The sequence below is a fragment of the Siphateles boraxobius genome, unplaced genomic scaffold (assembly GCF_051911475.1).
Source record: "Siphateles boraxobius isolate OS27281-9 unplaced genomic scaffold, OSU_SipBor_1 39, whole genome shotgun sequence".
Classification (NCBI taxonomy): Eukaryota; Metazoa; Chordata; class Actinopteri; order Cypriniformes; family Leuciscidae; genus Siphateles; species Siphateles boraxobius.
In genome coordinates this window covers 1939265-1960525 of record NW_027509019.1, presented here as the reverse complement: position 1 = coordinate 1960525, position 21261 = coordinate 1939265, and the positions used below count along the sequence as shown (strand labels likewise).

The window sequence follows — 21261 nt, the reverse complement described above, 5'->3', positions numbered from 1 at the left end:
GCTCCTACAGTCACATTCAAATCCAGACTCAAAACACATCTGTTTAGCTGTGCATTTACTGAATGAGCACTGTGCCACTGTTCGTCCGACTGTTTGTACTGTATTTTATGTTTTAATTATTCTGATTTCTTTTGATTATTTCTGTCTTTTATCTTTTATTCTAAACTGTTTTAATTATTCTGATTTCCTTTGATTATTTTAATTTCTTCTATGTAAAGCACTTTTAATTACCATTGTGTATGAAATGTGCTATATAAATAAACTTAACTTGCCTTGCCTAATAAACCCTCCGTCAGCAGCAGTTCCAGTGTCCCGTGTCTTCTCTCGATTAAATAACACAACGTTGATCGTAACACTGGTCTGAATTGGGTCGGTTACACCTGTTTGTGCTGAATAGAGTGTAATGACACCTTTGACATTGATATGTTTATATGCAACTGAAAAAAGCACAAATATCAGGGCATGTCAAAACATCTCAAGGACCCCAAAAACACCTTAGAGCCCTACGGGTTAAACACAACAAATGAATCAGAGTCATTTTTTTTTATTATTAAATAAACATCCCTCACCAATTGTCATAATTGAAAAAAACATGCACAGGAATAACATCAGTCAAAGGAGCCTGATTTTCAGAAGCTTCGTAACATTATTTGATGATGCTTTTGCAGCTTCTGAAAGTTGGGCTCCATTGACTGATATTGCATCACCTTGTGTTAATATTTAATATAAACATTAATTTTGTTATTCTTCGTCTCAGAGAGACATCAATATGTAAAATAATACATTGACAATTGACATGAACCTCCAGACACTGTAAACACAAATTCTGGACAACACTTCTGGCAAATAAATTCATGATAAAAGGAGAAATAAAATAAGTTTGTTCATTAAAATAAGGCAACATATTTGGATTAAAATCTTCCAATGATCATACTGAGTCAAGTCAAGGCTGTGAAAGTCAGATATACCTGAAATATGTTTTAGTTAAGTAACACTTTATTTTACAGTGTCCTTACATGCGATTAACCAAAACCCTAATCCTACCCTAACCTAACCCTATATTAAGTACATGTTGTTAATTAGGATTACTCGTTAATTAATAACTATAATTACACTGTAATAAAGACACCTTTATATAAAGTGTAACAGTAGTGTGCTGATGTGTTTTTGAAACAATCATCACGTCCACAACTGACAGAATAGGCTTAAACAAGTAAAACTTTTGCTTGGTATAAATGTCTTGATATTAACAGAAAACGCCTTCCAACAGAACTAGGCACACAACACTTCAGCGCCTGTTAAATATGACCATTTCTGTAACTTATGAGTTTGCAATAAAAAATCGACTGATGGCATGAGGTCAACATATGAAGTCACATGTTGCTCTGTGTGAGAAACAGACCCACTTTCACGTCTGTATTCCCCCCTCCACCAAAGGGAAACTTCAGAAAATGTTCAGATTCAGACAAGGTTCGTTTGTGCACTGAATCTGCTGCACCAGTTCAAAGAAGAGGAATAAACATTTATTCTTCTTTACGTGTGTGTATATCTGTATTATTATATATTCAAGTGTACATGGATTTGCTGTGGTATGGAAGCTTGTTTCTGTCACAGAAAAACCATTTTAAAAGATAATTTTATTTCTCAGAATTGCGAGATATAAAGTCAGAATTGCGTGATACGTCGCAATTGCGTGTTATAAAGAGTTTATATTTCGCAATTCTGACTTTATAACTCGCAATTGTGTGTTATAGTCAGAATTGCGAGATATAAACATGCAATTGTGAGAAAAAAAAGTTAGAATTGAGAGATAAAAAGTCGCAATTTTTTTTTTGTTTGTTTTTTACTGTGGCGGAAACAAGCTTCCAAAATATGGGGCAATGAGTGCATTCAGCAGAAAAGTTTTCATTAGCACAGAAATGATGTAAGCATGTATTTGAGAGCTGCAGCAGAGCTTTTTAGGCAGTTACTTGATACTTAAAAGCTTGACAGACATGGTCACTATCACAGTTTACCTGTTTCTCCATGATTCATGATTTACACACTGTACATATTGGCTGGGTTATTTCTTAAGGCAACCTACTGTTAATTATTGAAAATATTACATATGTAATAACCAGGGAAATTAAAACCAACATGACAGATAAAAACTGATCAAAGTGAGGGATAATGATAAAATTTGAACAGATTTTTATGAAATAACGGTAAATATTCTTCAAAAATTCTATTTTTATGTTCCTCAGGGAGCTTTACCTTTAATGAAGAAGTGATTGCTTAAATCTGTACCATTCAATTTAAATGCAAATCGTTGCTTCTTCAAAAAATACAGCCTTTTAACATTTTTATCTAACCTTAAAGTTATGCATAATGATAATCACTCATCCAGTCACTCATTCAGATGTTGGTTTGCATTCCATGATGGTATGTGAGAGCCGATCCGTCATTACTAGCCAGCAGCTTTGGAGCCTGTCTTTCCGAACTTGACCACCATCACGGTGATGTTGTCCGGACAGCCGCGGTAGAAGGACTGCAAGACGATGCTCTTCGCACCGAAGTGCGGCTCATCCAGACGCTCTTTGATGAAGTGCACGGCTTCCTCGCTGCTGAAGGCATCCCAGAGTCCATCTGAGGCCAGAATCATGAACTGAGGCTGTAGTTTGTCCAGGTCAAAGTTTAGCACATCAGGGTCAGGGATCAGCACCTTCAGCTTCTTCAGCGGATAGTCGCCAAGTGAACGGGACATGGCGAGAACACCTTGCACACGCCAGGAGCCGTTGAAACTGATGAAGCCACCTAAATCAGAGAAGCTGATTACTGCGGGATTAAAGCAGGCCAGTCATTCAATAAGATAATTCAAGGTGTTTCAAAAAATAATTTTTTGTTTTGTTTTGTAGGAAGTCATGAGGTCAGATGTTGTCTTTGACAAAAACATGATTTTCTCAGCTTTTTGCTCAAAATGTTACTTTTTATGAAACTTACCCAGATTCAAGTTTTGATAATAAAAGGCATGAAACTCTGTTCTTTCTTTTGCTATATTGCATGTTCAGATATTCATTCAACAAAATATTCAGAGGGCCATGCAACCTTTCTGAAAATATTCAGAAATGCTGGCGGTGGCAGGCAACTTCTTTAGAAAACTCTGGTGAGGAAAGAGTTAAACTGCAATTTAATGTTAGCTTCAGAGATGTTTGGCAGAATGTCATGAAAATGTGTACAGGTCGTATTTAACACCTAAATTAAAAAATTGTCATTTGTTTCATGTCAGAATCAGAAATGGTGATTGTATATTCCTCCCTATTGTGATGTACATTAGAGTGAAATTGCTTAAGGAAAAGTAAAAAAACAAAAAAACATGTAGGGCCGGGGCTTGATTGAACAAATCTCATGTGATTGACAGGTTGATGGAGGGGAGGGATGACTGTGCACATCATCAGAGAAAAGATGTTATGAGGGGGAGGAGACTGAAATATTTCATAAAAAATAAGATAAAGTCTGTTTCATAACAGACTTTAACAGAAAAAGTTATTTTAGGACCATTAAGACGTTTTTCAATACAACAACTTTTTTATTGTTGTTGACAATTATTCACTTTTCGGGCCAACTTGTATTTATATAGCAGGTCTCCTCTCACTTTGAGAGTTGTTGAAATGAGACTATAGCTCTGAACTTCAGACAGATGATATTCATCTCAATATCTGGCTTAGGCATGTGTACTAGGAATTATTTGGAGGTGGTCTGCTAGAAGCATCCTCGCCTTGAGCCCCTCAGATTATTTAGAGCTACACTCCATCAGTTCATCTTCTGTAAGGTCTAGTTTCACTGGTACTGGCCTCCTCTTATTACAAGAGTCGTCTAGCTTAAACCCGCCTATGCACTATCCAGCTAGGCCTTAGATGGTTTAACTCAAGGCTCCTAACTCATTGTACTCCCTTTGTTTAAAGGGTCGATAGCACTTCTGCTTAGTACACTGCCTGTTGGCGATGTAAACTAAGTATATCCAGGCCCACAGAAATGTCTGTGAGAGCACCTAAGACGTCTGAGGCAAGCTCGGCTAACAAATATTGCTATCAAGTAGTTAGGCTTTCACAGGCCTCCTTGAAGGCACCTCCCCAATGAGTTGGATGTTTAGCAATAATTATCATGTTGCAGGCTCCCTTGGAGCCTCCCTGATTCTAGCCCAGAGCCTGGTCAATGTATGTCAGGTTAAGCATAGTGTTTCAGATACTATCTAAGGTTCGCTCTGTACGAATACGTAGCTCCCTAAAGGGTCCCTTCTATTAGGGTCCCTTTTTTAGAGTGCCCAGCATCCACAGGGCTTTGAAGCACTGTGTAGATCCAGGATTCAGTAGAGTTACTCCCCTTGTTTGCAAGGGTTATAAAGTGCTATGCTGAGTTCTACTCGCCAGGATCCCTGGCTCTATGATCCGGTCTGTGAGTGACTACTGCCAATATCTACAGTCCTCCCTATCGGATGCCTCCACAGGTTAGTCAGATAATGTGAGAGACTCTGTTTAGGAAATAGACAAGTTGTGGGCAAGATAGGTCAGTAAATAAGACCAGGCCAGCCTCCCTAGTGGCATGTGGGGTTGACTTTATGTTCCTCTCAGAAAGTGACTGGATGGGACTCCTTTCTAACCCCCTGGCGATATTCCCTAAAGGAACCCCTTCCATGGAAGCTGTTGGTTCCAAGCCTTTGAGCGGCCTTGGTTGGCCTTGATTGTTTCGGAGGCCTCTTTAAGGCTCATAGCTTGGGCAATGGCTGTAGGGAATACTGTCACTGACAGCTTGTATGTGACCTGAAGGGGGAGAGTTTGGGCATTTCAGGGAAACTGCCGTTTTTTGTCACAGCCATAATTTGGCATGCACTACCCTCAGCATGGTGGTGTTCGTAACTCATTCCCCAAAGCATCATCCCCAAACCTATGTTCCCTGAGAACAGGGAATGAGACACTGCGTCATTTGCCATGCCTCGGGGATGCCCACTGAACAGTCCCTTCAGACAATAAGTGGATGACATGTTCTCTATGCAACCCTTTTATACTTTCAGGTCGCACCAACATCATAGGCTGTTGCCGGTCAATAACGATTGCCGTGATTGGATAAGCTTTCAGACAACGGTTCACGCAGAGCTGTTTCCCATAGCGTCATAGACGCAGTGCTAGTTTCCTCTTGAAAAGGGAACCCTTTTGCTGTTCTGCCCTGCTGCAAGCGAGATGTATAACCAGACAGCAGCTTCTGGCAGCGTTTCTAAAGAATCTGAGCCCATTCCTCATGAGCAATGGCCTCCAGTTTAGTAATATTCTTGGGTACGGGTCATGCAACCACCTTCTTCAAATCCCACCAGAGATTTTCTATGGGGTACAAGTCAGGTGACTGTGATGCCACTGTAGACTCTTCCATGACTTCTTCCGCAACCAAGCCTTGGTGGAATTTGAGGAATGCTTGGGATCACTGTCCTGTTGGAAGGTCCAAGCTTCAGCTTCCTCACTGACGGCATGACGTTTTCTCCTAGGATCTCCTGATACTTCAATGAATCCATCTTGCCTTCCACACGCTGTAGGTTTCTAGTGGATGCAAACGTGACACTCAACAAACCTAGCCAGTTCAGATATTTTATGTGTTTCATGTGTTCATCTCAAGCAGACCTGGTGGAACTAATGAAGCCCTTGATTAGTGAGACAACACCAATTTTGCATATTTGTGCTGTGGTGAGGGATTATATTCAGGGGGTTGAATAATTTTGAGACTGCAGAAGTCATTAAAAGTTGCTTTTTCAGTTGAATTTGGGGAAACAATATAAAAGTGAATTTTGCATAATAGATTACCTTTAAATCAGTGTAAAGGAAGTATAACTACTACCCTAATGTAGCCTGGCTTACGTCAGACCGAGTCTCATTAAGACGTTGGTCTGGGAACCACATGTTCATTTTCACGTATTTGAGGCGTGGTTTACGAATGCCCAGAGCCGTTTATTGGGTGCTACGAATGTCTATCAAATGCGCCTGTATGTAGCTCATAGCCAATCGTTTCAATTATACCAGATGACGACGTATGTAGAGCGACAGAAATTAGATGAGGAAGAAGACGATGGGTCAGAGATTTAACTAAACTACTTAGAACAATATCTAAGGCTGCATCGAAAGGTAACTTTGCGTCTGCTGCCATGTTGGATCCATAGGTATAAACAAACTGCTTCGGTGTGTCGCATAGACGTCATCATCGTCTTGCTGCTCCCTCCCCGTTCTGTGATTGGTCCCCTCGCTGAGGCGAAAATCTGGTCCATGGAATCCAGACTGCCTAGCAGCGTGAATAAAATTGCGCTGTGCACAAGACAGCATGGGGAAACCCAGGCTAACCCTAATGTATAAATACTTTACAATTATCACATTAAAGTAATGAAATTTTTGGGGTAAAATGTTTTTAATTGATGGGACATCAATGTGACGATGCAAAAAAAATCCAAAAGATAATTTAGTATATATATACACGCATGACTGCAGTAGGCTGCTACTCACCTGCTTTTTTGATTCTCTTTCGCTCTTTGACCTGGTAGGGTTTGTGCTCATGTGACAGCGGGACGGCATTACCGTCTTTATCGCACAGCACTGCCCTGGAATCGCCAACATTAGCTACAGTCAAGTCCTTCTCAGACAGCAGAGCCACGAGACACGTGGTACCTGAGCGAGACACAAACTGGACGTGAGTGAGGCTCTGGGCTGAACTTACCCGTTTACAAGACTGAAAAACCTCATGAAAGGGAACTCTGAGCCAGTTATCAATGGAAACCCAGACTGGTTTCATGCGTGTCTGGTATCATTCTCAGTGCCGGTCAGCATGCATGTGTCATGTATGTATTTCAGCGTGTAGGTGGTGTTGGAGAAGCGGATTCTCCGATTCTCTGAAGTGGAGTGACATCATCTGGGATCTCTACTATAAAAGCATTAATGGTGTCTCTCTCTTTCTCTCTCTGTTAGTCTGGTTTTTGTTCGCCTCATGCAAATCCTTCACCACCTCTCTCCTCTTTACTGGAGCGATCCAGCTCTTGGCACGGTTTACAGTTGAACTTTGTATTTTCGTTAGCTTTTCAATTTATCCAGAATTATGCAGCTTTACTGAATACTGTCAGGTACTTTTTTCAAAGCAGCACAGTATCAGGGTTCTGTCACTTCTGTCTAGTCTATTTCTTGGTTTTGTGACAGAGTCCTGACACTCCTGTTTTGTCTTGTACTGTGTAGCACACAGCTTGTGTTTAACACTAGGTGTGTGCTTTCATGTTGTCATGTTTTGTGTCAACACGTGGCTTATGAGTGTTTCATTAGCTGCATGCTCATGTCACGTTTTGTGTTAGCACATGGCTTGTGATTTGTTTTACTGACCATGTGCTTATTTTAGTCATGTTTGGTGTGAGCACACGGCTTGTCATGTATGTTTCCCATGTGCTCTCCTGTCGATTGTCTAACCCCGGCCATCTTGTTACCTGATTATTGATTAATTTGCCCCCCCTGTCCTCCCTCGTTACCCTCTTTTGTTTGCTTCCCTTTTTATTCTCCTTCTGTTTTCAGTCCTGTGCTGGTTAGTTGTCATATGTACACTGTGTGTTTCCCTTCTGTTGTTTTATTTTGTTTTATTTTTATTATTAAAAAAAGACCATTAACTCTGCACCTGAGTAATCGCCCCTTTCACCACCCCCACATCTGACACACAGAATATGACATGACAGTGCACAATGACCTCATCACATCATATTTGATTCTCAGGTCGAAGGTCAAATTGTCGTAGACTTGCACTTAGTATATCGTGATTCTGAGCCATCCATCGGACTGTGAGCTCTCACCTGCTTCATCATAGGATGCCGACAGTTTCTGCAGCATCTCTTTGTCCATGTTGAGTATCTGCTGCCTGAGGATGGATCGAGGAGTACGAGCGCTGTTTTCTTTCTGAAGCTGCTGGCGCAACATGACGGGAAGACGAGACTTGGCGTACTCTGCAGCTGCCTGAGAGACAAACACAGAAAACATTACTCATTCTTGAGCAATACTTCACATAAATTTATGAACACTCTTGACTGTGGTCAATTTGGGTTCATCATACAGTTCATCCGGAGAGTATTCACAGCACTTCACTTTTTCCACATTTTGTTATGTTACAGCCTTATTCCAAAATGTATTAAATTAATTATTTTCCTCAAAATTCTACAAACAATATCCCATAATGACAACGTGAAAGAAGTTTGTTTGAAATCTTTGCAAATTTATTAAAAATGAAAGATAAAATAAATTGCATGTACATAAGTATTCACAACTTTTGCCATGTCACTCAAAACTGAGCTCAGGTCCTGTTTCCCCCTGATCATCCTTGAGATGTTTCTACAACTTGATTGGAGTTCACCTGTGGTAAATTCAGTCGATTTGACATGATTTTGAAAGGCACACACCTGCCTATATAAGGTCCCAGAGTTAACAGTGCATGTCAGAGCACAGACCAAGCCATGAAGTCCAAAGGTTTGTCTTTAGTTCTCCGAGACAGGATTGTATTGAGGCACAGAGTTGGGGAAGGGTACAAAAACATTTCTGCAGCATTGAAGCTCCCAATGAGCACGGTGGCCTCCATCAATTGACCCTTCGCAAAGACCCGCCCCGCTTAGTTACTGTCGCTATGTCCAACAAGCTACGCCGCTCTCACGCACACACCATGTTCTCACGCAGTGAAAAATATACGCGGATCAGAGATGAGACTGACAATACGCTGACAGACAGGAAAAACCAGGTTACTTTTCGGTTACTTTTGATATTAAACATATTAAACAGTCTCACCTTTCAAATTTGGTCATTTAAAAAAAAAAATTGAAACAATAAATACCGTTTTGTGGCTCTTTAATGTGTCGTGACAGATCGCTGTAGAGCCTCAGTTAAAGCTGCTCGTGAACCGATCATCTCTTCCTTCTAGTTCATTTAAAGCATCAAATAAACATGAATGAACACAAGAAGGAATGTTGTTTTAACCGCGGAAAGATGTCAGTATATTCAGTTTTTCAAGTTCAAATCCTCCCATGTTAATCTACTAACTCTCCTGACTGCTTTGTCGTGACAAAATGGCGGATGGCGAAGTATGATTGGTCAGATCACCTGTCAATCAAGCTCCCTGCGAAGGGTCAATTTGGAAAAAGTCTGGAACCACCAGGAGTAGGGATGGGAATCGAGAATCGGTTCTTCTGCAGAACCGGTGCCCAGTGAACCGATTCCTTGGAACCATTAGCATGCTTCCTTAACGATTCCTCTTATCCGTTCTGCTCGTTGCAAATGTGTCATGACGTCACACACGCGCAACGTTGTTTTGGTTATTTTTCACGCGAAAAGACGACAATATGGTCACTTGCAGTTGCAACACTTGTAGAATTTCAATTTCGTCAAAGGGAACTACCTCCAATATGCAGAAACATTTGGCCACACAGCATGCAACTCATTTGACGCGAGTGTGAGTAATTAAAAATGCTCCAACTACTTTAAAAGCCTACATCTGGGCACATTTCGGCTTTTATGAACAACCTGGTAAGCACGACCTGGAGAAGAGACAGTGCGTGTGCGCTCATGTCACGCAAAAATAGAATATGCAGGAGGTAATACCACTAACTTGAAATACCACGTTAGCCGTGTTCACTCGAGCTGTTATAACGCCTGCAGAGTCTGAATGCTTTAGAGTAAGCATGAGCTCCAATATCACCCGGATCCGCAGCCAAAAACAATTCATCCACCCGCCCTAATGTTATCTGATTTAGGTATCCGCACCCGATGGTCAAATTACAAGTTTTCTGTGTTGTTACGCGTGATTATAAATGGATGATCGTCTTCAACAACGGACTCGTTGACGGATGCGCGCGTCTCAGGGTAACATTATACAATGATGAATGAGCGCTGCTTTTAAATGAACATTTCTTTAAAACAAAATTGATTTGACAGAATTTCATTTTCTTAATGGCATAAACAGACTTTAGTCCCATGAAACTTTAACTGGAATGTCACTGTTTCTGTCACTGCGACTTCCCGAACAGGCGAACACACACACACACACACACACACGCGTGCGCACGCACACATCACTTTTGAAGTAAAATTGAAAATTGGATGCAGTGCATCGTAATGCATCGAGATATCGAATTGAACTGTATCGATGACATGATAATCGTAATCGAAACGAACCATGAGACCATGCAGTGTAGGTTCAAACCACTAATACTCTGTGCTGTGTCTTCTGATCAGATATTAAAGCGAGTTAATACAAACAAACACATTTGTACTTATTCCCTCACCCAATGAGAATCGATAAGAGAATCAATAAGGAATCAAATCGATAAGCAATATCGATAATGGAATCGGAATCGTTAAATTCTTATCAATTCCCATCCCTAACCAGGAGTCTTCCTAGAGCTGGCCGCCCGGCCAAACTGAACGATCAGGGAAGAAGAGCCTTAGTCAGGGAGGAGACCAAGAACCCGATGGTCACTCTGACAGAGCTCCAGTATTTCTCTGTGGAGAGAGGAGAACCTTCCAGAAGAACAACCATCTCTGCAGCACTGCACCAATCAGGCCTGTGTGGTCGCGGGGCCAGATGGAAGCCACTCCTGAGTAAAAGGCACATGACAGCCCGTCTGGAGTTCGCCAAAAGGCACCTGAAGGACTCTCAGACCATGAGAAACAAAGATTGAACTCTTTGGCCTGAATGGTAAGTATCATGTCTAGCCCTCAAACCGTATTCACTTTATAGCCCTTAATCCTGTAATTGTGGACAAATGTGGGCACAGAGGACTCAGGTGTGATCCTAATTTTTATTTATTATAAATGTTATATCACTGTCTTCGATAAGGTTTTGTCTATCCATTTATGGTGTTTTCTTTTAATTTTGGGGGTATTTTTGAATTTATTTACTTAAAAAAGTACCATATTTTCTATGTAAATTATGCTTATTTTTACGTTAAATTTTTTTAACTACATTAAAATATCATTCCAATAAGTTCTTAGGGCTAAAACCTAAAGATGAAGTGACTTTGCTGTCACCTGGTGTCTTATTTGGTATTAAATTAACAAAATAACAATAATATCAATAGCCACTAGATGGCTATAGTACTTAATGGCTGCATAAATAGGCTTAACTCTATGAACCACTGTATAAAATGAATTTGACCTCTTAAGTTTTTGACTATCACAAGTTAAAATTGTAATTTAAAAAAATATATAACTGTGTTAGGTGAGACTATACAAAGATGCCAAAATATGCTAAGATAAATATGACCATGCTATAAGGAAAAGACAAAGTAGTAGATCATTTATCATTTATTTCAAACACAAAACATCAAATTTAAATAACTAATTAGTACCAAACAGGTAAGAACATACATAAAATAACTAAATAAGTGACAAGAACAAACAATAATAATTATTTACACTATTTACAAATTTACCTGCACTTGTGGCAGCAGGTAATTGTAACTGAATGTTCTTTGCAGATATATTGTTTTCCACATACAGTGCTGGTTTTTTTTCTCTTGGAAGTGCAGACATGGCACCTTTTTCTTTTTGTTGGGGGAGTTGCTGTGGATGTGCTATGGATGCTTTCTGAGGAGGGTTGTCCTCTGATCTGATTCAGCATCCTCAGAGAGGCCGCTCCTTGGGGAACGCTCTTCCGTCTCTCGATTTGTGGGGACACCAGAGCCTTACCAAGCTCTTCCAAAAAGATCCGCCTTCTCCAGGAATTTCCTGCATTCCAGCCAGGATTTATTTTGGACCACAGGACGAAGGCGTTGAGAGCTGACACATCGAGCATGCTGGAAAATACAACCATTGGCCAACGGTTTGATTTTCGCTTACAAGTGTAAGCAGCCACCATCTTGAATAATACACACAGAAAAAGAATAAAAATCAAACGTTATACTGACTAAAGTAAATTTACATTTATTCACTTAGCAATTCATACATTTGTTACAAATTATAAACCACAAGCAATTTTTTATAGGAAATTTGTAAAAAATGCAACAAAAGATAAATAAATAGTAAAATACCTGGTCAAGGCTGTCCACTCCACCCTTGGTCTTGTTGTAATCCAGGATTACATCCGGCTTCCTCTCGTCACCTGTGCTGACCGTGGCTCCCTTGTGAACTGTGCTCATCAAGAGCACATTTCTGTTTTTTTTGGGACAGTAAGACACAAGTGTGTGTGTATTGGTGAAGGCAAATACTGAAGAGAATTTCTCTCTGCCCCTTGTCTTTACCAGTGCAGATGGGAGCTCAGGTTTGTTTTTTCTCACAGTTCCCAGCATGCCCAGGTTTCTCTTCAGGAGCTCCTGGCCAAGGGCATACAATGTGAAATAATTATCACAGGTGATGGTGTGCCCTTGGAGACCCACGGACATGTCGAGGACAACGCGCATTGCCAGGTTCTTCTCTCGCTGCCCATCAGCTGGCTTGCCAGTATATATTTGCATATTATATGCATAACTGGTCTTAGCATCACAAGCTGCCCAGATTTTGATGCCATACCTGGCTGGCTTGCTTGGCATATATTGCTTAAAGTTTCAGCGTCCTCTAAACGGTACCAGACATTCGTCGACTGTAATTGCTTGGCCAGGGTTGTACATTTTCGGTAGAATTTCAACCCATTTGTCCCATATTTCTCGAATCGCTGCCAGTTTATCATCTCTCCATAAGGTCTTGTTTCTCGGTCGTCAAATCTAGTGACTCTTGTCATCACTTCAAAGGCTTGCAGAGACATTGTAGCACAAAAAATGTCTCTCCCTGTTTCTGCGTTCCACAGACTCATTGTGGCCTCATTGTGGGAACGGTAGACACCGGCCAGCAATAGAAGGCCAATATAAGCCTGTAAGTCCACCCAATCCACCTCATTCCATGACTCTCCAAAGACTCTTTTTCCCTCTAAATTTGTCATGTCTATCAGTGTCTTTTGAATTTGCTCAGGAAAAAAAGCTCAAAAGCTGACCTTACGTCCTCAACACGAGAACAGGCATATCTCGTTGGCCCAGGAGTCATCTTCATGATGTTCTCTGCAGCTGTTCTCCCTGGTGTCTGGTCAGGTGCAGTAGCAGTCCAGACAATTTTCCCATTTTTGGATGCATACGTTGCTACACCAGGATCCTCTACCTCGCAGTCTTCATCTGTGTCGACATAATCTGGGTCAAACTCAGTCTGACTGTCTGTTTCAGATCCTTGATCCTCTGCTGACTCCAAACCACAGTTTGTCTGGTCTCTGTTTGGAAGTATCAACAAACCTTGCAGTAGCAGTTTGATCTGACTCTGAAGGTGTCAGGTGGTTGATTGGATCATACCAAAAAACATGGTCAGACATTGGCTCATTCAATTCAGTTTTTAAAAGCCCAGCTCTGTCATAGGCTCATTGAATGCATTGTGTGTGTGTGTGTGTGTGTGTGTGTGTGTGTGTGTGTGTGTGTGTGTGTGTGTGTGTGTGTGAGAGAGAGGGTGATGAGCCAGGTGGATGATTGGATCATACCAAAAAACATGGTCAGACATTAGCCAAGCTCTGTCATAGGCTCATTGAATGCATTGTTTGTGTGTGTGTGTGTGTGTGTGTGTATGAGTGTGAGTTTTTGCCATGATGAGAATGTTGTACAGGATCAGCCCTTCATTTGTGTGTATGTGAGATATGCATTGTATTGGATCTATTAATTTATTTTTACAAAAAAACAAGAAGAATGCTCTAAATTACAGTTTTTCCCATTCATTTCTATGGGTGCCCATTTTTGACCCAAGTACAAGATTAAGGAGTTTTTTTTTCACCCACTTAACATTGTAAAATTGAGTAAAAAAAAATTGTGTGTGTTCAGGAGGCAAACTTAGGAAAAGTAGCCAAGTCTTGTACCGTTCAGATCAAGGGAAGTATTTTTTAAAAATAAATCAAAACTATTTTGCCCACATTTGTCCAGAATGTTTTAGGGCTAGAGGAAACCAGGCACTGCTCATCACCTGGCTAATACCATCCCTACAGAGAAGCATGGTGGTGGCAGCATCATGGAATGGTTTCATACATGGAAGGGCGCGCACGCACCTGTAGCCTAGAGCGAGAGAGCGAAAGCAGTATGACTATCAAAGCGCTGTGCTCGGCTTTATGGAAGTCATCGGCTGTGCTGCAATAAAGAATGTCACCAAAGAAGTGTGTTTTTGGTTGCAAGGACAAGACAACCCTGCACAGATTCCCAAAGAACCCAGCGTTAAGGGACCAGTGGATGGAGTTTGTTTTTCCAGTGCATCAACGGAGTTGTGCAAGTGTTCTTGTTTGTTCCCTGCATTTCGACGATGATTGTTTTATAAAGAAGGCCCAGTTCGACGCCGGATTTGCAGATTGTCTAATGCTTAAGGATGGAGCAGTCCCAACGATAAAGGTTCACGGTCGTGCGTTGGAACCGCAGGCGGTGAGTAAAACTGCTTCAAATGTCTGTGTGTTGTTAACTATCGGCGTGTAAGCACAGCAAGTAAACAACATGATCACGTATAGTTAATGTATCTATGGAGCATGCGATGTATGGTGTGTGTGTGTGTGTGTGTGTGTGTAAATGCATTTGTTTAGCTGGCCGATGTACGTGTCCGTTTGTTTATTGTAAAACCAAATCATGTCCTCATAAACCACGAGGAAACACACACAAATGTTGTAAAACTCGCGCATGACATGGTGTTCTAAAAACACTGCGCTCAAGTTCAAATCATTTCTACTTTTAAAAAACTCTCGAGACCTTGTGTTTTCCCCCATTTCACTGCCCATCTAAACGCGTTCTGTATGAACGAGCCTTTAGTATTGTTTAGATCCTTGTTCTGCAGGGGATTACAATTTGATTCAGTCTAGCAAGGTGATTATTCTGAAATTCATATTGCAAGCAAAGAACCACATTTTGGTATTTATTTAATTCTTTATTTATAGAGCACATCTACATATGTTCCTACCAGCCAGGACTTGCCTTCTATCAAGCACATGGAATGTCAAACAGAACATAAAACAACTGTGTCTGCTGAAGTGCAAGCCAAACCACTAAGCAATCTATAGTGTACTTCTTCAGTGTACTTTTTTCCATCTCAAAAAACAGCTGCCACACAGTTATCTTTCTCGAAACAGACAGGACATGTACGGAGCAAAGGTATGTATATAATATGTGAAATGGTTCTTACTACCTTTACCTTATAGATAATTTTAAAGGCACTGTTTTATATATGAAGGTGTACCTAAATCAAATATACATTTTTACTCTGTCAGGCACGCAGGCAACAGTTTCCTTTACAAATGTTAGTACTGAGACAACACAGGTTGAAACATGGAGGCATTTGTCATCTACACCAATAAAGGCATCCACATCTGCACTCGGCGCAACACCAGTTAAAAGTCCACATACAGAATTGCTGGATGAGGATGAGTTTCAATCAAAATTTTCAGAAATTCAACAAAATTTAGATTCCACGTATGAGCCTGGTGACTCAGTTGCAGAGCCTTCTGAAACAAGGTAATGTTGTTCAAATGTACATTGTTATTCATTAAGTTTGTTTTTAATTTATCACTGATATTCCATACTTTTAATTAACTTTTAGTGGGATGGACGTCTCTTGTGATTACACAGACGCAAAATACATTGCTTTTGAAAGTTCTCTCAGAGAGCTTTTTAAAACATGTCCTTTTTGCAAGAATAACTGCAATGTACAGCGACGTCGGCTTGGGACATTTGTGTCACTCTGTCAGGTCTGCGAACGCTGTCAATATACCAAAAAATGGCAGAGCCAGCCTGTGGAAGGAAGCAGCCCAGTTGGAAACCTGCAAATGTCACCGGCAGTGTATTTCACTGGTGGATCATGTATTCAAATGCATAAGGTATTTTAAGAGTATTATTGTTTTGTAGAATTCACAAAGGAAACAACCCATAATTCCATTTCTGCTATGTTGCCAGATTTGCAGAGCTATGAATCTGCAAATACACCCGTTCAGATCATTCATAAGGCATGCTCGGTTGTTTCTGGAACCATCCATATTTCACAAGTGGAAGACGGATCAGCAGGCCATGTTCCAGTCACTACAACTGTTGGGCAAAATTGCACTGAGTGGCGATATGCGTGCGGATTCTTCAGGTGGTTTTTAAAATAATATTTATTCTATGTTGGCAAGACTTTGTAATCATACACAAAGAAATCCTACACGTGCGAAAATTACATATTTTTGGTTCCGTAGAGTATTTTATTAACTTACAAATGTTTTCTATATTTAGGACATTCTGCCAAATATGGCAGCTATACTTTATTGCATCTTGACAGCAATAAAATTCTGGACATTCAACTAATACAGGTAAATCTGTCTTGCAGTATGTAGTAGTACATCATGTTTTTTATGTGACTTTGCATTTGGTAAGGTGATTTTGATTCTTTTTAAAGAGCAATGAAGTTAGAGGCAGTGCACACATGAGAAGGAAGGACTCAGAAGAGGTCTGGATCATCTATGTAGATTGCATTGTGACTGATCAGAAATATCTGAGGGAGAGAGAGATCAAACAGTACTATGATGTTTGGCACCTCGAGAAGGGTAAATGGAAGTCAAAACTCTTTATTTTACTGTAGAAATTTATTTGAAATCTTTGAACAATTATTGGACATAGATAATTATTTCATTTCAAGCTATTTTTTTACTTTTAGTTAGCTTATGATTTTCATTTTGTTTCTCTTTTTGACTTGTAATTCCAGGGCTATCTAAAAAATTGGAAAAATTGTCAAGAAACAAAGACTGCCAAGTGCTGCGAAACTGGTTGCTGGGTATAAAAAATCACATCTACTGGTCAGCCATGTCTTCCACAGAAGGACCAGAGAAAGTTGCAAAGTGGAAGAGTTTATTAAATCACATCCAAAATGTTCACATTCATGAAGATCCAGTATTCCCCAAGTGCGCTTATGCAGACAGTGTGTCCAGAGATCCTAGTAAATGGTTAAAACCAGGTTTGTGACAGTAATTTATAGTTTTTAAAACAAATAATCTACTATTGGTCTAATTGTCAGTATTTTTAACATTTTCCCGTTTCTATTCTAATAGGTAGCATGGTCCTGTATAAAGTGGAGAAACGGCTCATGAGCAAGAGAGTTCCCCGCGATGTGGAAAAGCTGAGCCACCAACATCAAACTATATATATATATCGCCTTATTTTCAAACGTGTACATGTGCTTGTTAGAACATTTTTTAAATCTTATTTTTCACTTTATCTTTCTAAGCTGTATCTTGCGGCAATGCATTTCAACGAGAATGCTGATCGTGAACAGGCAATGAACAAAGCTGTATATAGAATAATGTTTCCAAAATCTAAGAAGGGGCAACCAACAGTGAAGTCAGTGAAGACAGAGCCTACTTTGGTTTGTTCATAAATCTTTTTTTATAAATACAATTAAATGGTGTATATATTTATAATTAAAATATAACAGTACTTCCAAAAAGTATCACAAATGTTTAGAAATAGTACAACAAACAAATAACAGTAAATAACAGTTTTTTTTTATGGCAGGACACGTCAAAGATCTGATGAGACTGGTGTTTGTCGAGGTGTTTGAAGACCCTGCCAACTATGTTGAGGAACTACGAAAAGTACCCATTCCAGTTTCCCTATCAGAACAGTTTGACAGGCCAGCAAAGGAGGATCTCATTGCTAGACACGTGTCTAGGTTCAATCCAGCGGTGGCCGGAAGCCAACATAGTTCCCACCAGCATCCGTAAACTCCTGCCGTATCCGCAGGACAACACACGATGGAATGACCACACGCACGTGTCTGCCGAGATATCCCCAGCACCAGCTGACAAAACTACGATAGGCAAGATACCTGAAACATCTGGCAGAGAGTGGTGGAATTATTACATTGTCATTAATGCAGCGTTTCGTATTATGTTCAACAAATACTTCTTGTACATTTGTATGCTACATTTTTAGATGTCCTTGCAAATAAAAATTTCAAATGATTGATATCTAAATTAATTTTATTACAATGCGGACCTTGCTAGATAAATAATCACATTTTACAAAGTTTATTGGTTTGATATCTGTATCATTACATAATGATGAAATGTATAGCTGAATCTGATTGTTAGCCATGGTTTGTTTTGGGATGTCACAGCTTCCAGACGCTCTCAATGCAAAAGCTTCGCCCACACGGCACGCCTCCACCCGTTCGGTTTTCTCCGGAAAGACTCGGTACAGCCTATCTTTCTTTTATAAATATAATAAAACTAAAGACTTTTTGGAGATATGAAGGATGCAATACTACTCTATAGGTACTCAAGATTAACACGAGATTGACTGAAACTGAGTGTAGAAAACAGTCAGCTTGCCAATCAATAAATCTCTGCATGTAGATGCGGTGAACGTTGTTTCCAAAATTGCCTGAGCCGTCACAAGTAAAACATTGAAGTAGTTGTGCAATTGGATATCGCATTAAAAAAGGCAGGATAGAAATGCCAAGATGCACATAAACTCAAAAAAGCTGCATTAAAAACAAATCCGCTCAATTGAGGCAGATATCCGATAAGAAGACATGAGCATAAGCTACGATGGAAAGACATTTACTTAATAAATCCCTCGATGTGTAACAAAACAATCAGCAGAGGCTGTGATTGGATAACTGGACTAACAAGCGGACCAATGGCATCGCAGCATCTCAAATGTTGGTTTGGTGGTCCTGGAACAGTCTAAGGGCCCTATTTTAACGATCTAAAGCGCATGGTCTAAAGCGCATGGAGCAAGTGCACTTAGGGCGTGTCCGAATACACTCTTGCTAGTTTAACAACGGGAAAAATGGTTGGCACGACCAGCGCTTTGGTCTAAAGCAGGGGTTCCAAAACTTTTCCATGACAAGGCCCTCCAAATACCACTAGGTTCTGGCAAGGCCCCCCTTTTGCAGAACGTGTTATTGAAACCATCGACAATGCTACGGCAAATGTAGAAATAATTAAATAAAACATGTAGGTGAAAATCCATTTACTTTTATTGGTGTTGTAATAATAACATTTGTATGTCAGATCTTCAAATCTGGTACAGTAATTTCAAAATTCAATATTGTATTTGTGTGTGTGTCAGTGAATGGAAAAAGAGAGAGATCTTAACGAGAGGGTGTTTGTGTGTGTGTGAGAGAGAGAGAGAGAGAGAGAAAGAGAGAGAGAATATCAATGGGTCAATGGGAGGGCTGGGCCTGGTGGCAGTTTTCAGTGTGTGTGTGTGTGTGTGTGTGTGTGTGTGTGTGTGTGTGTGTGTGTGTGTGTGTGTGTGTGTGTGTGTGTGTGTGTGTGTGTGTGTGCGGAAAAATAAATAAAGCGGAAGATCTACGGGACAAAGTGTAAGTGCGTTGTGGACCCGCCTATAGGCGCATATTACTAATTGCCAGGAAGTGAGGATTTTGTTCTCTTTGACACATGGGATGAAAATGCTGCTTTATTCGCAAATGTTTTATGACATGTTCTAATTTTTCGCACAAGGTAAATTCACAACTTTGAATGGAAACATGGCTAATGTTACTCGGAGAAATGGTCTGTTCGCGAGCGCCACCAAGTCTTGTTTTATGTAACTGCATCGGCTCTGGGCACACGCGTGACCTTTCAACGTGATTACGTAATGCATGGCGCATCACAGCTAGTGCAAAACGAGCATTTGTGGTCAAAACGTATATAAATGTTTTTTTTATTTATAAAATGTGCGCTGGTTTGTCTAGATCAGACTCTTATTCCTCGGCTGGATCGTGTCGAGACTTTGAAGCTGCACTGAAACTCACATTTGGACCTTCGACACGTTGAACCCCATTGAAGTCACTATATGGAGAAAATCCTGGAGTGTTTTCCTCATAAACCTTCATTTCTTTTACACTGAAGAAAGAAAGACATGAACATCTTGGATGACGTGGGAGGTGAATAAATTATCAGGAAATTTTAATTTTGTAGTGAACAAATCCTATAATTGAACTTGTAGGGTCATTAGGGGCTTTTGCACCCGATAGTTCTAGGAACTAGCCAACAGGGTTGTTCCTCGAGAACTAATGATTCCCCTAGGAACATTTTCTGGTTGCATTCGCACCACCAGTAGGAACTCTGAAGTGACGTAAGCTGTGTTGCTGTGACTTTTATTTTGAGGGCGCAGCGGACCTTTATTTTGATGATGCTGAGAACGCCAGAGCCTGAGGACACAGTGCTTGCATTCTCCGTGTTCATTAGTTTACGATCAGTCTAACAGTCCTGTCTAATATGTTATTATATAGAACTACTATACATAGAAAGTAGACAGTAATGAAAAGTTAGTAGCCTATGCCACGTGGTTGATGTCCAGTGATGCTAGCAGAGCAGAAATACATAATCATGTTTCGCTTGGTCCCCTCAAAGTTGCGTTGGATTTCCTCCGTTCGGCCAATCAGCGTATACTAACGTCACGTATATTTCCTATAGCGCTGGTTTAGACCCGACTCTGAAGTAGGAGCTAAATTAGTTCCTCCAAAAGGAGTTCCTAGAACTAAAATCGTTCCTAGTTCCTGCGGTGCGAACAAGGCAAAATCCGGGTACTTCCGCCAATAGTTCTAGGAACTATGAAAAGGTTTCTCTGGTGCGAAAGCCCCTATTGAATCCCCTCTGGACATCACTTCCATCGAATGACACTAATCCAAGAATAAGGACACTTTCTATTACTCAGAAACCCAACTGAACTTATCCCTCATACTGTAAACATGAGCGGAAAGTTAACAGTATATCCATGTAGATGCCTCAGTTAGGGACAATTATACTCACACTCATTTTCAAAACCGGTGAACAAAATCAACACTATCCACTAACATCATAAGTGAAATCCAATTTTTTCCCCCAACTAGTCAGCATGTAATCAAAACTGACCCTTTTTTTCTTCTTCATGCTTGTTACTGTTATTACTGTGAAAAAAATCATCTGTGCATTTAATTTTCTTGATTTAAGTTTCTGCTTTTCCTGCTTGTGTTTAGGAAATGTTGGATGTTGGAGCCTACGGGATGAGCATCATTTTCCATTAACTGACTCAAACATAATCAAACGTTTAGTGTCCTGTTCTGACACTGGACAGCCTCAGCGCTGATGAGAATGAAACAGCAGTTGCAGCCCTTTGTGCCCTAAGCAGATACTAAATTTAGCTTTTATTATGTTTAGACACTAATTTTAGGCATAAAGGCTTGGCGGAATAATGCGTTTGCCCCACTTGTTACCTTCTGTGTTATTGAGTCCCCTGTCCAT

General features: G+C 40.3%; 1 protein-coding gene, 1 long non-coding RNA gene and 1 pseudogene across 2 annotated transcripts in view; 2 read left to right on the top strand and 1 right to left on the bottom strand.

Annotated features, from left to right (window-relative positions):
* Positions 1-528: 528 nt before the first annotated feature.
* ppm1lb (protein phosphatase, Mg2+/Mn2+ dependent, 1Lb) overlaps positions 529-21261 on the bottom strand; it is a 46742-nt gene continuing 26009 nt past the window's right edge. Inside the window, exons 2-4 of the mRNA XM_077197326.1 lie at positions 7835-7994; positions 6516-6677; positions 529-2793 (exon numbers count right to left, since the gene is read on the bottom strand). Coding sequence (XP_077053441.1) covers positions 2447-2793; positions 6516-6677; positions 7835-7994 — 669 coding nt within the window. The 3' untranslated portion in view covers positions 529-2446. The remainder of the gene's footprint in view (positions 2794-6515; positions 6678-7834; positions 7995-21261) is intronic.
* LOC143703895 (uncharacterized) lies at positions 8489-14158 on the top strand (annotated as a pseudogene).
* LOC143703925 (uncharacterized) lies at positions 15278-16341 on the top strand. The gene is made up of 4 exons (XR_013191480.1): positions 15278-15511; positions 15597-15873; positions 15950-16127; positions 16265-16341. It is a non-coding gene; the product is annotated as an uncharacterized LOC143703925 (long non-coding RNA).